This window comes from Ranitomeya imitator, chromosome 1 (assembly GCF_032444005.1).
Source record: "Ranitomeya imitator isolate aRanImi1 chromosome 1, aRanImi1.pri, whole genome shotgun sequence".
Lineage (NCBI taxonomy): Eukaryota > Metazoa > Chordata > Amphibia > Anura > Dendrobatidae > Ranitomeya > Ranitomeya imitator.
Genome location: NC_091282.1, coordinates 125,066,408 through 125,083,954, shown reverse-complemented (window position 1 = coordinate 125,083,954; position 17,547 = coordinate 125,066,408). Strand labels below are relative to the sequence as shown.

Genomic DNA, 17,547 nt, shown 5'->3' with positions numbered 1-17,547 from the left:
TAGGCTGACTTCCGTGTATAAGACTTATACCCCAACTATTTCGGCTTATTTTTCTACGCACTTTTGCTCTTCTTTCACAACATACCACAACCTTCACACTGTTCACACACTGCCAGGGACAGGACTCATAAATCTATACAATATAGTAACCCGAGTTTTATAGGTATCTACTCACTACTAGACTAACCCAGCGTGACACGGCTCATAGAGATCTTTCGGATAATACAAGGCAGATAAAAGAGAACTAATAATGTCTCTTACCTGGCCAGGTTTTTCAGTTCATTTGCCGTCCATTATCCCAGATCTCCATTGTCCGTATCTGCAGGTGAATCTCGAGCAAATACTCTCATCTCGGGTCCCTGTTCGGTGCGCCAAAGAAATGTTAAGTCCTTCTCAGTCCCTGGCTTACTAGAGGTAGGGATCCTAAGTAAATGACACGCAAACAAGGTATTGTGTGATCATATACAGGGGAAGCCCAGGAGCACATCTCTCTCTCTGGGCTTTGCCCTTCCTTTATATAGAAAAGAATTATTCTTTTACAGACATGCGCACAAGCGCTCATATTTCACTATCTCTTACATAAACAATCTATACCAGTCTTTATCAGTAGAAAGTTACATCATCTGGAAGGTGAATGAAAGGCTGCTATTGAAAGAAGGAATGCACACATGATTACTTCCATAAAAGGAAATGCCAAGTCAGCAGAAATGTATCTTGTTGTAAGCGAGATTTCTCAGGAAGAAGACAAGATGGATTCCTTTAGTTCAGTCTGATCTCCACACCGTCCATCATGTGGAGCATAAAGTCCCGGTGTTACTTTTCGTTGTGTAAGCACAGGGCTGGAGCCGGGATATAGTGTTACCGAGTTCTGCTGAGGTGTGTATCTGTAGCAGCCACATGCGTGACACAGAGAACGAGATGAGACTAGCAGAGGCCTGGAGAAATACACGCCTTACTGCTGAATGGGCCTGTTTGGGTGCAGTGTTTGAGGAAGAGGAAAAATGTAACAGATCCACCTGGCCTATTGTTCTTGTGGCACACAGTTATTTGAACATGTCAGGTTTTTTCTCCTGGTCAGATAATGGTTTTGTGACTCTTCCCATTTTGATATCTTTACAGTTGCAGAGATGGAGCTGAGCCAAACAGAAGTGCCGCTCTATGTAAGTATCTGTGTATTCGGTTCTCTGGCAGCGACTCGTCTCCACGGAAAATAAAAGGATCAGCCATTTGAAATCCAACAGGCCACATTTTTTTTTTTACATTTTTCTTTCGCCCAACATCATCTGTCGGGAATAGTTTGGGTGCCCCCATGCACATTAGACTGTCGGTAGATCCCACCGATACTGGCAGGTTTGGTCAATTTTAGTCTAATGTTTATGGTTTTTTTTTTTTAGAGGCCGGGCAGAACTAAGGGTTACTTTGAGGCAGTAGATTTGTCAGACCTGTGACTGACTGGGGCAAAGAAGTCACAGGGTAGAAATTTTAGGGGGTATTCCATTTACAGTAACAGGTAAAAGTTTGGGTACCCCTGGCCAAAATTACTGTTGTGAACCGTTGAAGATGAAGTGATCTCTAAAAGGGCTACAGTTAAAGATGACACATTTCCCTTGTATTTTAGGCCCTAAATTTTTTTTTTCATCTTTTACATTTTAAAAGTTGCAAAAAGGCCAAACTTTTACATGCCACTGTAGAAGCCATAGTCACTATTGACAGCATTGAAAGGGTTAAGCAGCCATGGTCGATGCCAACACCAGTCGTGACTAATGCACCCGGTTGTCAGCTATAGTGTACAGCCGACAGCTGCAGTGGCACCCGTCAGGGGATGCTATTCACTTGGGTAACTTCTGTGTTGGTGGTCACTACGAGGCTACATTTCTATCTGGAGGTATATGCTAATATTATTATTATTATTATTATTCCTACTAATTATTGGTATAGGATCTTGGAGATGGGAATACCCCCTTTAATTCTGGTAATATCTGAAACTCTTGCTCGCTGATCTGTAAATGTGTGTCATCAGTATAAAAGTGGTATTCATAGTGATAAAATGCCATGAGGTGTAGCTAGAAAAGAGAAGGGCTCTCCGTGCCTTGATGGACACCAACTGAGACGGGGCGAGTGAGGAGGAGGTCTGCCTCGAAGATACTAAAGTCTCCCAAACATCAATCCTTTGTATTGCTTTTTTCCACAATGGACCTCAAGCACAATAGATATCTGTCAGTGAAGCGAGTGTTTAACCCACCATTTGGCCGAGACCTATCTCGCTCTTCTGTCCTATACATTATAGGGCTTCTGTGTTCTCAATGAGAGAGACCCCTCTAATGGCGCCTTATCTTAGGGAGAACAAAAGCATCAGAAGGCTGATAGTGGACATGTCGGATCCTTCTCTCCCCCGACAGCACCTGTGACATCAGTTCTAACAATATCGGTGTGTTTGGCAAATGTGACTGTAATGTGTATAAGGGCCTTACATGTTTCCTTTGGTGAGGTATGACGAGATCCAGGAGAGGGCCACGTCTACAGTGCCAAAGGATGAGGATTGGGATGACTGTTAAAAACTGCAGACAGATCTAGAAGGGTCATCAGAGTAGTGTCGTTGCATTTGCGCAGATAGCTGATTGATGTGCACACATCAGACAATACTGTGAACCTAGGTCTAAGGGTATGTTCACACGTTCCTGATTTCCATCCTTTTTTTTTCAGGACTGTTTTTTAAAAAACTGCAGCTCTTGGCAGAAAACGCAGGTCCTTTTTTTTGGTCCTTTTTTTTTGTCCTTTTTTGATGCTTTTTTTTTATCCTTTTTTTTGATCCTTTTTTTGATCCTTTTTTTGATCCTTTTTTTTAATGCAGTTACCCCTAACCCTAACCCTACCCCTAACCCTAACCCTACCCCTAACCCTACCCCTAACCCTACCCCTAACCCTATTCTAACCTTAGTGGAAAAAAAAAAAAAAAAAAATTCTAAATTTTTTTTTATTGTCCCTACCTATGGGGGTGACAAAGGGGGGGGGGGGTGTCATTTACTATTTTTTTTTATTTTGATCACTGAGATAGATTATATCTCAGTGATCAAAATGCACTTTGGAACGAATCTGCCGGCCGGCAGATTCGGCGGGCGCACTGCGCATGCGCCCGCCATTTTGCAAGAGAAGACGGCCGGACGGACACCGGGACGCCGGGTAAGTATAAGGGGGGGAGATTAGGGCACGGGGGGGGGGGGGCATCGGAGCACTGGGTGGGGGGGCATCGGAGCACGGGGCGGTGGGATTGGAGCACGGGGGGGCGGGATCGGAGCACGGGGGGGCGGGATCGGAGCACGGGGGGGCAGCCACACTCCGCCCACGCACTTCCGCCCGCTTCCCCGCACTTCCTGCTGCAGCGGTTCGGCACCACAAACCGCAGTAAAACCCGCAGATATTTTTTTCATCTGCGGGTTTTACTGCGGGTTTGACCTCACAATGGAGGTCAATGGGTGCAGAACCGCTGCGGCTCCGAAAAAAGAAGTGACATGGTACTTCTTTTTTCCCGCAGCTATTCAGCGCGTTTTTTTTTTTTATTTTCCGCATTGTGGGCACAGCAGTTCCTGTTTTCCATAGGGTACAATGTAATGTACCCTGCATGGAAAACAGCTGCGGACCCGCAGCGGGAAAATCGCGGCAATTCCGCATGAAAAAAAGGATCGTGTGAACATGGCCTAAGGATGCAATTAGTCTGGCCGACCCAAGGCCTTTAAAATGACTATCTGCATAGAAGTCAGATCGGCGGTTGTTAATTTGTTTAGACAGGCCGGCCATACTTGTATACCCCACTATTCTGTGCACATAGACTATCATTGTTCTCCGCAGCAGATGTTGGGCTGTCAAGAGAGATGATTTTTATACAAGCTTAAAATGTATTTCACCCAATAAACGAGTGTTTTGTTTGTTCATCTTGTAATTTGCTGCTTAGTTCCAGATGACCGGCATTGTATGCAACTCGTTATTATTATTATTATTATTATTTATTTATATAGCACCATTAATTCCATAGTGCTGTACATGAGAAGGGATTACATACAAAGTTATAGATATCGTTTACAGTAAACACATTTTACAATGGTAGACTAGTACAGAGGGGAGAGGACCCTGTCCTTGCGGACTGACATTCTACGGGGTAATGGGGAAGAGACAGAAGGTCGGGGGTGCGGCAGCACTGGTGGTGGTGAGGCGGCAGCTCGGGTGGTGGTGACGCGGCAGAATGGTTATTGCAGGCTATAGGCTTTCCTGAAGAGATGGGTTTTCAGGTTCCGTCTGAAGGATCCGATAATGGTGGATAATCGGACGTGTTGAGACGTGGAAGTCCAGAGTATGGGGGATATTCGGGAGAAATCTTAGAGCTGGTTGTGTGAGGAACGAATAAGTGTGGAGGAGAGTAGGAGGTCTTGTGAGGATCGAAGATTACGTAAGGGGAGATATTGGGAGATTTGGTCAGAGATATAGGGAGGGGACAGGTTGTGGATGGCTTTGTAGATCAGTGTTAGTAGTTTGAACTGGATTTGTTGGGAAATTGGGAGCCAGTGGAGGGATTTGCAGAGGGAAGAAGCGTGGGAGGAGAGAGGTGGATTAGTCGGGCAGCAGAGTTGAGTTGAGTTGACAGACTGGAGTGGTGCAAGAGAGTTAGCGGGGAGGCCACAGAGGAGGGTGTTGCAGCAATCAAGGCGGGAGATGTTGAGGGCATGCACAGGAGTTTTAGTAGATTGAGGGCTGAAGAAGGGACGGATTCTCTTACGCAGATTGTCCGAAAACGATCACTTCACTGACTTACACCTATATCGTGAAGGAGTTGGTGAGCAGGTCAGAGGAGAGCTCGCTAGCATCTATATACATAATTGTCTAAGGGTCACTTCCGTCTGTCTGTCTGTCCTTCTGTCACGGTTATTCGGTTGCCGATTGGTCTCGGCAGCTGCCTGTCATGGCTGCTGCGACCAATCAGCGATGGCCACAGTCCGATTAGTCCCTCCCCTACTCCCCTGCACTCACTGCCCGGCGCCCGCTCCATAATCCCCTCCACTCACCGCTCACACAGGGTTAATGGCAGCGGTAACGGCCCATGGTGTAACGCGCTCCGTTACCGCTGCTATTAACCCTGTGTGTCCCCAACTATTTACTATTGATGCTGCCTATGCAGCATCAATAGTAAAAATATGTCATGTTAAAAATAATAAAAAAAAAAAAACCCAAAAAACCTGCTATACTCACCCTCCGCTGCCTTTCTCGCTCCTCGCCACGCTCCCGGGACCGCTCCATTGCAAGCGGCAGCTTCCGGTGAGGTCCCGTCCCAGGGCTGGTGTGCAACAAGGACCTTCCGTGACGTCACGGTCATGTGACCGCAACGTCATCATAGGTCCTGCTCACACCAGCCCTGGCACCGAAAGCTGCCGCTTGCAATGGAGCGGTCTCGGGAGCGAGAAAGGTGTGGCGAGGAGCGAGAAAAGCGGCGGATGGTGAGTATAGCAGGACTTCAACTGGCTATAGGTGAGTATATGTTTATTTATTTTTTTTAAGTCTCTATACTACGTGGCTCTGTGCTGGCCAATATACTACATGACTGGGCAATATACTACGTGACTGGGCAATATACTATGTGGCTGGCCAATATACTACGTGGTTCTGCTATATACTACGTGTCTGGGCAATATACTACGTGACTGGGCAATATACCATGTGGCAGGCCAATATACTACGTGGGCTGTGCTATATACTATGTGGCTGGGCAATACGTCACTGGGCAATATACTACGTGGCTGGGCAATATACTACGTGACTGGGCAATATGCTACGTGACTGGGCAATATGCTACGTGACTGGGCAATATACTACGTGGCTGGGCAATATACTACGTGACTGGGCAATATACTACGTGACTGGGCAATATACTACGTGGCTGGGTAATATACTACATCGCTGGGCAATATACTACGTGACTGGGCAATGTACTACGTGGCTGGGCAATATACTACGTGGTTGGGCAATATACTACGTGACTGGGCAATATACTACGTGGTTGGGCAATATACTACGTGGCTGGGCAATATACTACGTGGGCTGTGCTATATACTATGTGGCTGGGCAATACGTGACTGGGCAATATACTACGTGGCTGGGCAATATACTACGTGACTGGGCAATATACTACGTGACTGGGCAATATACTACGTGGCTGGGTAATATACTACATCGCTGGGCAATATACTACGTGACTGGGCAATGTACTACGTGGCTGGGTAATATACTACATCGCTGGGCAATATACTACGTGGCTGGGCAATATACTACGTGGCTGGGCAATATACTACGTGGCTGTGCAATATACTACGTGGACATGCATATTCTAGAATACCCGATGCGTTAGAATCGGGCCACCGTCTAGTGGTCTATAAACGTGATGAGGCTTGGTAACTTTTTCTCTGGGTTCTAGGTGTTGTAAGCAGAATTATGGCATCCTATAGATGTCCTATGATTAGAATCACCGAACAGATAGAGTAACTGGAAACAACTAGAATAGACTTGAGGTCTCTTATTATTATAAAATTATAAACCTGAGATCATCTTCTGAGAAAATTACAGACATACAAAGAAAGAAAATAAAGTTTACAAGAAATGTGAGATAACATGAAATCATTCAGCGTTTTTGTCGTTTTCTTTTCATCCTTCAGGTCCCCGGTATCTAACGTTTCATATAATTAGTGGAAGAATGACTACAGAGACCGCCTGCTAAATGGCTTCTCATAGAAAACAAATTGCTGAAAAGAACTTTTGAAGTTTTCAGAGCAGCGTGTGACTCTTATGTGCCCCTTTTATTAGGGAGAATGAACCTCTCCATTCAGACCATTTATTATAGCCGATGTTAACCAGCAGAGAGTTTGCTGACCTATATTCATATACTGTACTGTGCAAGGAATACATCTATATCTCTGACCTAATGGAGCCTATAGACCACTTACATTACAGAGCAGGACACCTCGCTCGGAGCCGTCTGCTGGGAACTAAGCTTAGGGGGATGTAGAACTTCTGGGCAGATGGACACCTATACCCCAGCACTGCTGAGTATCAATGTGCCCCTGACACAAATCTGGGGTTGACATATACAAATCTATGTTTCCCGTCACAAACATGTTTTTCTAGAACTAGTAGAAAATCTGGGGATGTGGCTGTGTATAAAGATTCACTGTGTGCTTGTTTTCCAGGGCCAGATGACCGTATTTGCACATTTTGGGGAAGATTTCCATCTCCCGGAAGATGCTGAGTTTTACTTTGTTTACAATGGGTCCAGTCACAGACACGTTTCGTTTGCTGAACGCCTGAGCGCTAACTCTCTGCAATCCATTTTCCCAGGTTAGAAGACATTCTCGCCATTAAAGAAAATGATCAGGTTCAGTGCTAGTACCAGTGTTATCAGCCGAGCAAGCGTACGGTGGGTCATCAATGGAAGCTAACATAGGAGATGACCACGTAGCACTTGGCGGCCAGTCACATCTCGGATTTCAAAGTAGGAGCTACTATCTATGAATAAGTAAACCAAGCAGTCTACTTTTTCCACTTTTGACAATCTTTTTTTTAAACTTAAAATCTCTCTGGAGATGAGCTTGTTACAGAAAGTCCTAAATCTATGACCCTCCTATAGATCAGGTGTAAAAATCTGCAAAGAAGAGTCAATGAGTGAGGCATTTCACAGTACTGAATGAACTGTGTATTACGTGGACGGGGCCACTCACGTAATCCACAGACATGCTGGAAATTGTGGGGTATTCGTCTCTTGTCCAATTTAAAAGCAGGAAATGGTTCTATGCTAACCAGTAAAGCTACCTTGCTGATCAGCTGCTTGGCGCTTCTTTACCCTGACAATAGGCTTTGCTCCCCTGTAGTGGCCTTGCACAGCTGATATAGTATTTTATCGTATCCGCTCAGATTAATGTCTAAACATATAATAGATGGCTGTTTTTATTCTCTCATTTTAATAATTGTCTGATCTAACCCAAAACGGTGTTCCCTAAAATATGACCCTTCTGTCTGTTACGGACAAACATGCAACTAAATTGTAATACATGCAGATTTTGCAGCGGATCGACAGATTATTTTTTCTGTTGCATTTGTATGTGCCCTCACATAGACTTGACCCAATGATTCCCAAGAAAGTATGGGAAACTCATCATGATAGATCATATACCAAGATAGAAAATGGATTTATGAATTATCTCAGCATAAAGCTTTTTTAGTTGTTGTAGTAAAATTCTGTCTTTATTTTGTTTCCAGGCCACAATTGCCCCGAGTCATTAAGTGTGACGGTTTGTATGCACACTCATGGGTATTCTCCAGTGATTGTGGCTTCCACATCCGTCTCCTATGTGATGGATAAAGCATGCAGCATATCGCACTCTCTAAAAAGCCATTGTGATCGCCTTACGTCCTCCAGCCATCAGACTATACTTGACAAGTTTGACGTGACTCCCCAGGACCTAACCTTTCTCGACAGGAATATGACGCTGTGTTTAGCACATGAGGACTATATGCCTTCTTGGAATATTTTGGGATCATATGCGGAGTCCGGTAAGGTTGTCTTATGTATGATTGTTTATTATCTGCATAATGTTATTACAGAGGTGTGTTTTTAAAGGGATCCTGACCACTGCCCTAGCCCCCATAAGCTGCCACCATGTCTCTTATGCCCCCTGTTCCTACATTCTAACAAGCTTCTGTGTGTACCTGAGTGATTGCACTATAATTGTAAAATCAATCTTTATTCTGCGCTTGCCCTATACAAATCTGTAGGACTAGACTTCTGTGACATTGATTTCCTGCCGACTAATCCTCACTTGCATCTCGTAAGCACGTCCCCCGAGGAATCATTCCTGGGCAGGATTGACATGATATGCAAGAGCAATGTCACCTTCAGCGTGACGTTCTGTCTCCTTGGGAAAGTTCAGTGAAGCCACGCGTATGCATCATCAGCGAGCAACGCCCCTTGGTAAAACCGTAAAGAGCAAAAATGGGCACTTTTGACTTAGTGACGAGCCCTCTGTAAAATAAAAATGAAGTTTCAGTAAATGATACTTATTTTCAGACCCTCTGCAGTGCAGTTTGCAGCCTGCTTCTACCCCAGTAATAAATCCTGGATGGGAGTTCTGTGTCTGTGTGCTTCAGTAGCTCTTATGTATTAGCACAGCTTCACTCATGTACTGATTTTTCTTTCTACAACCCATGACAGACCACTCCCTTACCCATAGAGTCATACTAATCTTATGCTGAGGCATTGAGGCGTATGTGTAATATTACCTCTCTTTAATGATGCCTGCGGCCCTCCCGGGCAGATTCTGCTCTTCATTCTCACTCTCTGCACCGTTGCTGTCTATGTGTAAAGTGTATCTCTGGCTTCCTATTTGTCTTCTTCTGAGGCTTCTCCTCTCTCACTAAGCCTGTGGGATCTCTTTCCTTGCAGACGGAGTCCTCCTTCTCTAATAGCTAACTCCACTGTATACAACCTCCTCCCCTCTGTGCTGCTATCTCTGATGACTCATACAGCTTTAGATAGTCTTTATCCCTTTGGCAGATGGCTATCTTTCCCACTTCCCCGTACATGTGCACCCTCAGTTGAGTTTGCATGTGGCCTTGAATGTCAGACACCTCTCACAGCAGCTTATTTCCAAGGGATACAAAAGGACTTAGCATTGCTCAAAATGTGCAAAACTGTACCCCAAAGTGTAGGGAAGCTCACTTACGCATTAGATGGTCAGCCTGTCCCACCACAATCATCAGGTTTTTTCCAGACAACCCATCTAATGTGTATGGGAACCTCTAGAGCAGGAAGTAGAGCAGAGAAATCGGATGACCTCAGCCCTGAGCCGACAGCAACTAATTGTACTATGCTGTTTAATCTGCTGTTTAATCTGTTAGACACAGCAGCACAGCAAGCTATGTACAGGAGTTACACAGACTCTGCATCACCAAGATGGTTCTTTTGTTGTTGATGAAAACTATTTAGAAAAGTCCCCCTTTTTACATTTTAAGAAGCCCTCAACAATTAATTTTTTTTCTATGTATACCCCTTTTCACATGTGAGTCGCCATGGAACAAATGGTGCTATAATAATAATAAATCTAATATATAATTGCCTAGAATACTACTTCCTGCAATTTGTGCCAACTTCCGTGGCTTTGTCCGGAGCTAATGTCCGGAGCTAATGTCCGGAGCTAATGTCCGGAGATAAGTGACGTCAACAGTGTCCAGTGTCTGAGTGGTTGCCGCCTGCTGCGAGCGACCAATCAGAAACGTGCCGTACTGTGACACACTCCGCCCGCCATTTTGGTGTGATTTTTGAATTTTTACCTCACAGCAAGTTTCTACTGCGTGGAGGCGGGCCCAGTGACGTTGCTCTTCAAGCTCCTGCCGAATTTCAAGTATATATGGATTCTAGACTCCCGATTCTTTAGAATCGGGCTGCCATCTACTAATAATAATAATAGTGCATTCTGATAGCAGGAGTTTTCTGATTGTAAAAAGCCGTAATGAAGGGCTCACTGGAGTATGATGCATCGAATCCATTGACGAGGCGTGCCTTGCCAGTTAAAAAATTGGAATAGCATTTGTGGTGTAAGAAACGCTGGCGTAATTTGATGGGCGGGTGTAGACACATCCCATGCCACCCCAGCTCCATCCAGAGCTGCTTCAAACTGAAGATGACAGAAGTTGTGAAGTTTCTGCGCAACGTCACGTTGGATTAAAGTGTTTTGCTTCAGTTTTTGATGAATCGGCCCCCATACCATTATCTGCCTGGAAGTAAGAGGCAAGGTAACCAGGTAGTTTCCCCGAATTCTGCAGCCAATGATGCCCTTTAGATTGAGAGCTGTACATAGGATACGAGCTGAATTTTTGCAATTTCAATTATAGGCTACTCCTAGCCAGATCTTTTATTTTTTTTATTTTTTGCTGCAGGCTTCAATAATGAACCAGTGGTGATTAGCCTCCCTGCAAGATGAAAGCACAAGTGGTGCCGGGGACTTGCCCTCCATCTTGCTTTCCTGTCCACATATTCTTCCTGCTTTGCTCATGTTGCCCATTGTTTCCATGTGCTGCTCTGCTTCCTTGATTGCCTGTGGCGATGTAATATTTTGAGCACAAGCTGCTTCAAGATCATAGAGGCCAAGCACAGTCTCACAATGCACAACAGGTCACCGGTCGTCATTGTGAATTGTAGTTTGGGCTTTTGGGCTCCCTACTTCCTTTGGCCTTTTCTGTTTTGCACAGGAAGATTAATACTGCCTGCAATGGTGTTTTTACAAGCGGTGATTGCCCAGGGCTGATAGGTGGGTATATCTTATAGAGGCCATTATTCATCTAGTGGGAGGTTGTTGTTGCCTGTATGTGTATTTTTTATAGGCTGTGTTCTGCTGTGATATCACAAAAGCAATCCCCATAAATGCATAAAACCGTTCTGTGTATTTATAGGCTGCGCTATATTGACATGTCAGTCATCGCTCATCATAAATGCATAAAACAGAGTTGTGTAGATTTATAAATTGCGCTTTATTTACCCAAGTGTATGCAACATGTGGTTGTGTGGTGTACAGTTACATGTAGCGGGTGAAAGAAGAATTGAACACGTCACCAATTTTCTAAGCAAATATATTTCTAAAGGTGCTATTGACATGAAATTCTCACCAGATGTCACTAACAACCCATCCAATCCACATAGGTAAAGAAATCAATGTCTCTTTATTCACTGTATAATGGCGCATACAGTGAAGACTGTCGATCAGTAGTAGGACCGCCCACTGGACTCCTGTAAATCAAAGCAATAGGGATTTCTCTATCGCCACATTGGGGGACACAGGAACCATGGGTGTATGCCGCTTCCACTAGGAGGCTGACACTATGCACAAAAAAGTTAGCTCCTCCTCTGCAGTGTACACCCCACCGACTGGCATTATGAATTCCAGTTTAGCTTGGTGTCAGTAGGAGGTGGACACGGGTCTTTTATTAGACCCTTATCTACCTCAATGTGCGTCGTTTTCTTTCAGGTTTTTCCGGAGGGATACAGTGTGAACAGTCACAACTGTAATCCCACAGTATGGCGTGTACTGCCACCCCATATCCTCATAGATCCGATAGCAGGACCAAGTCCCTAACACACAAGCGTCCTTAGAAGCCCGGTTCTAGCTCGTCTTCCTGGCGTCCTCCTGCGGTCGTGCTGTCCCTTCAGGCCCGCACCAAGCTCCGGTCACGAGTGTGCCCCAGTAGCCTTCCCTGACTGCGTTCCTGAGGATCATCATCCAAGCTGTGCAGCCTTCCTTCTGGACACCGATTCGTCTGCCGTGAGTAGCTCTGCACTGCAGACTGACACTCTTCTCCGTCCTCCTGTCCCCTAACCTTCTGGCATTTGTCAGGGACCCGTTCGTCATGTCTAATGCTAAGGGAGGTCTCTCTCGCCCTCCAACTTCTTCCTCTACTTCCTCTGCCTTAGTAAAAACACTTCCCGTGTTCGTCTTGTAACTGCAAACTTCCCTCAGGTCAGTCCTCTCTCCTCTGTCAGGCCTGCAGCAATCCCATTATGCCCACCGCCCAGGGTCCTCCGGCTGTTCCGCCTGAGAGCAAAGTCCCCACCCCAGGCTGGGCTTCCTCTCTGTCACAATCGGTGGCGGATCTCACACGGGTGTCCCAAACCCTTGTGTCTGTGCTCGATCGGCTGCCCTTGCAGACTTTCACAGTAGCCGCAGGAAGCTCTGTCCGAGACTTCCAATATAAGCCGCAAAAGATCCAGACAGGAACGGCAGTCTGATTCCTCTTCCCTTTCCATCTCGCCCCACGGTCCTTCTCTGCGGTCGGCTTCCCCCCGGTCCTCCTCCCCTGAGTGAGGCGAGGCGTTCTCAGATGCGCCTTCGGAGGATATTTCAGAGCTGGACCCCAACCAAATATCTAGCAATGAGGGATATGGTTCAGAACCTCATTGGAGCGATAAATCAGACCTGTGGTATCAAAGACTCCTCTACGGAACCCGCAGATCAGGCGGTTTCGTTTAGACGGCCTAAACCACCTCCCAAGTTTTTCGCTCCTCACCCTGAATTCGAGGAGATCCTGACCAGAGAAAGAGAGAATCCGACCAGACGCTTTCAGAGAGGAAAGCGCCTTGGTGTTTTATATCCTTTTTTGTTTGGAGCTCACCGCTAATTGGACTGTCTTTCCTTCGGTGGATCCTCTAGTTTCCAGGCTGTCCACCAACGCGGTCCTTCTGCTATCCGGTGGAGCATCTCTGAAAGACTCTAACGATAGTCATAGAATCCTTTGCGAAGTCAGCCATTGAAGCGGCTCCGTCTACTCTTTGCCCGGCCTTTGCTTCCACTTGGGTTTACAAAATCCACATCCAAATGGACCAAACAACTCCGTCGGGGCATCCTGGACGGTGCCCCACCTGGACAGCTGGCGGACCTTGCCAACCAGATTTCTCATGCGGGTGAATACTTGGTCTCCGCTTCCCTGGATGCTGCGTCTTGTGCGGCTCAGGTGTCCAGCAATGCTGTTGCCATCCGTCAGACCGTTTGGCTCAAAGCCCGGTAGGCGGATTTGTCTTCTAAAAAGTCCCTTACCAGCCTGCCTTTTCAGGGTTCACGCCTCTTTGGATCCAAGCCTGACCAAATCATTAAGGGCGCCACTGGGGGGCACAAGTTCCCTTCTTCCCCAGTCTAAACCTTGCCGCCCTCCCCCTAAGCGGAAATTTTGGTCCTTTTGGCCTTTTCGTCGTTTTGTGGCGTCAGATTCCTTTTCCCAACAGCAGAGGCCACAGGCTTGTCAAGAGAAGAAGAAGATATCCTTTTCAGCACCTTGTTTTTCTGGGCATGCTCTTCGACACTCGTCAGACCAAAGTCTTCCTTCCCGAAGACAAGAGATCCATCCTTCGGCGGGAAGTTCGCTTACTCCAGGGTCCTCGGCTTCCCTCCTTCCGATCGGCCATGAAGGTTCTGGGGAGGATGGTTGCAACATTGGAAGCGATTCCCTTCGCCCCAATTTCACTCACGACCTCTTCAGCAGGCCATTCTGTCACAGTGTGACAGGTCTGTCTTCTCCCTGGATCGTCCGATTCGGCTTTCTCCCCGGGTCATACGGTCCCTCAACTGGTGGCTGACGTCATCTCTCATCTCCCAGGGCAGGTCCTTCCTTCCAGTTCACTGGCAGGTAGTGACGACGGACGCCAGCCTGCTCGGCTGGGGTGCGGTGTTTCGTCATCTGACTGTCAAGGGTCGTTGGTCGGCACAGGAGTCCTCTCTGCCGATTAATGTCATCGAGATTCGGGCTATCTTTCTGTCGCTTCTTCACTGGGAAAGGATTCTCGGGGGTCTGCCAATTCGAATCCAGACAATGCCACAGCAGTGGCATATGTTAACCATCAGGGGGGTAAACTCAGTATCAACAAAAAACGTGTGCACAGCTCTATATGAAGGTGCCCAGGTAGGTTCCAAAACCGTAGTGATACATATAAGAAAAACCTGGCACTCAAGTTTATATAGGTGATATTTTATTATTCCAAGCGGAGGTGCAGTAACAGCAAACGTTTCGGTCATAAACAAATGACCTTCATCAGTTACGTAAAGTGATTGCCCTTTAAGGGAAGGCACTGATTAGAATACTCAGGTATGGGCGCAGCCCTGCTGTAGTGCTGCAGACGCGGAGTCCACCACAAGCGGTGGACTCCGCCCTACAGCTTTGCAAAGCGGCAACCTGGTCTTCCATCCACACGTTCGCCAAATTTTACAAGGTCCATACCTACGCTTCAGCGGACGCCAGCCTAGGCAGAAGGATCTTGCAGGCGGCAGCGGTGAGTCCTCTGACCTGATGGAAGTCTGTTTTTCCCGCCCTAGGGACTGCTTTGGGACGTCCCATGGTTCCTGTGTTTCCCCAATGAGGCGATAGAGAAAACAGGATTTTTGGTTGCTTACCGTAAAATCTGTTTCTCGGAGCCTCCATTGGGGGACACAGCACCCTCCCATGTTATTCAGTTTATGTTGTTCTGTGACTGTTCTCATGTTTACAGTTCTCTTGTTTGTGGTTCTTATTTCAACCTTATTGTTTTTTCTCCTACTGCTTTCTCACTAACTGATGTTCATAATACCAGTTGGTGGGGTGTACACTGCAGAGGAAGAGCTAACTTTTTTTGTGCATAGTGTCAGCCTCCTAGTGACAGCAGCATACACCCATGGTTCCTGTGTCCCCCAATGAGTCGATGGAGAAACAGATTTTACGGTTAGCAACCAAAAATCCTGTTTTCAATGCTTTAAAATAAACTTTAGGCCTCGTTCAGACATAAGTGGTCTTGATCATACTCAAAAACAACCCAGGCCAAATTTCATCAGTGTTTTTTATTAGTGTCCTCAGAGTTTGGTCAGTGTGTAAGATTTTACCTTCAGAGTTTGCTCCGCATTTCGTAATTTTTTCGCAGATGAAAGAAAAAATTATGAAGGTTTCTAATTCTAAATATTTTTGCTGTCCTTTTTCACTAACCCATAGATGTATTATGGCGATTTTTGAGCTGACCACTCAGTCCACAAAAATATACCATGGGAACAGCTCTATAGACTCTTAACAGGTAACGACTTCTATCCGACATCTGAATATTTTCCAACAAACCTATATATTATTCTTCTCATCTTCTCCATCTCTATACTGTGCTGTCCACAGAGCTCTACCTAATCTGGGGGGATGAAGGTAGGGGCAGAGACCATGATTCCAGCAATGTGTCACTTACCTGGCTGCTTATGGTATTTTTTTTATTAATAAAATCACTGTTTTATCAGCAGGAGATAATCATTAGAGGACTAGTAAACCTGCTGAGATGAAGTCCTCTGTCTTTATGAGCGCTGTATAACTCCGCTTTTACCATGGATTGGCAGTTTTCTGCCTATGCATAGCGTACACAGAAAGCTGCCAATCATTGGTGTGGGTCGGGTTATACAGAGCTCGGCAGCAGAGAAAACATTTTTTTAAATTTAAAACTGCAGCAAGAAGTCCATTAAAGTAAGTGCCACATTACTGGAATCAGGGTCTCTGCCCCTACATCATGCTGCTCTCAGATGGGGCAGCAAAAAAACCTGGTGACAAATTCTCTTTAAAATCTGTTATCTAGACTAGATACATTTGTTGAAAAAATGTATCTGTAAGAAGTAAAAATATATGTTGTAATTGATGGACAGCAAATTCAGATCTTTACTATTTGTGAGCAGTTGCACCATAAGATGTAATGGAGAGATGCGGGACAGATTTTCTGTTCTTCCCACCATAAGCGCGGTTATTCTTCACTGTTTAGTGCTGTTGTTCTCAGCCGCTCAGAGGCTCGTTACCCATTTCCCATGGTCATTACGGCCATTTGCAGACACATTTATCTTTTGTCCTGAACTAGAAGTAAGGAACTTCTTTGTACAGGTCAGTTTTCACATGGCTCCCATGTATCCGGGTACAGTTCCTTCCTCCTCTTCTGCAGCTTTTGCTTTGTGCTGGGGCTGGCCTTTCACCTTTGCTCGGCTGGATATGTATAAGGCCTGTTGTGTGTGGGACCGCTGCATGTAGGCTTCCCACTTAATGTGTGTCTCCCAGTTACACAGCTGTACCACTGCAGGGTATGAGCGTACAGGCCATGGGAATAGCGAATTGTCTGCCTGTGGGGTTCATTGGGAAGCTGCCCCAGAGGCCTTTACATAGTAGCTTTTTTATCTTGGATGATAATTGCAGCAGTAATTCACATATGCAGGCTGCCATCAGGCGTCTTATCTGCTAGGAAGGCAGAAGTCCGGCCTCATGGTGTAGGGTCTGTGCTGCTCCCTACACACTCCATGTGCTACCCTGTGGTGCTCCAAAGTGGCCAAAATAGTCCAATATTTTTTTAGTACAATCCTTACAAATTTGTGACTATCCTGAGGCAAAAAGGGGTCTGGTTAGTAGCTTTCCCTGGCAAATCCTAAAGGGAATCACACACCAGATTTTTGCTACTGTATCTGAGAGCAGCATGATGTAGGGGCAGAGACTCTGAGTGCAGCGATTTGTCACTTACTGGGCTGCTTGCTGCAGTTTTCATAGTTTTATCTGCTGCACATCTATAAACTTATCAGTTCTCTGATTGCTGAGCTCTGTATATCCCCGTCAAACCACTGATTGACAACTTTCTATGTACACCATGCATAGGCAGAAAGCTGCCAATCAGTGATGGGGGTTGGGTTACACAAAGAGGAGGACTACATGGCACAAGACAACTAGTCCTCTGGTGATAACCACCTTCTGATGAAACAGTAATTTCATTGAAACAGACTAGCAAGATACACATCACCAGAATTAAGGTCTGAGCCCCTATTTCATGCTGCGCTCAGATTACATAGGAAAACCTACTGACAGATTCCCTTTTAAGTGTTTTTATGTTACAAACCATAATATCTGCTAGTGTGCATATAGCACTTTATTACTGCATTTTTCTCCCATAAAATCAATAATGGTGTAGGAGGGAGAAGGGTCGATCATGATGAATTTCAGCTCTTG

At 45.8% G+C, this 17,547-nt stretch overlaps 1 protein-coding gene across 3 annotated transcripts in view; it reads left to right on the top strand.

Annotated features, from left to right (window-relative positions):
* ARHGEF28 (Rho guanine nucleotide exchange factor 28) overlaps nt 1-17,547 on the top strand; it is a 262,171-nt gene that overhangs the window by 86,564 nt on the left and 158,060 nt on the right. For all 3 annotated transcript variants that reach the window (XM_069750483.1, XM_069750470.1, XM_069750475.1), the window contains exons 2-4: nt 1,120-1,160; nt 7,227-7,374; nt 8,293-8,586. In XM_069750483.1, coding sequence (XP_069606584.1) covers nt 1,128-1,160; nt 7,227-7,374; nt 8,293-8,586 — 475 coding nt within the window. In that variant the 5' untranslated portion in view covers nt 1,120-1,127. The remainder of the gene's footprint in view (nt 1-1,119; nt 1,161-7,226; nt 7,375-8,292; nt 8,587-17,547) is intronic.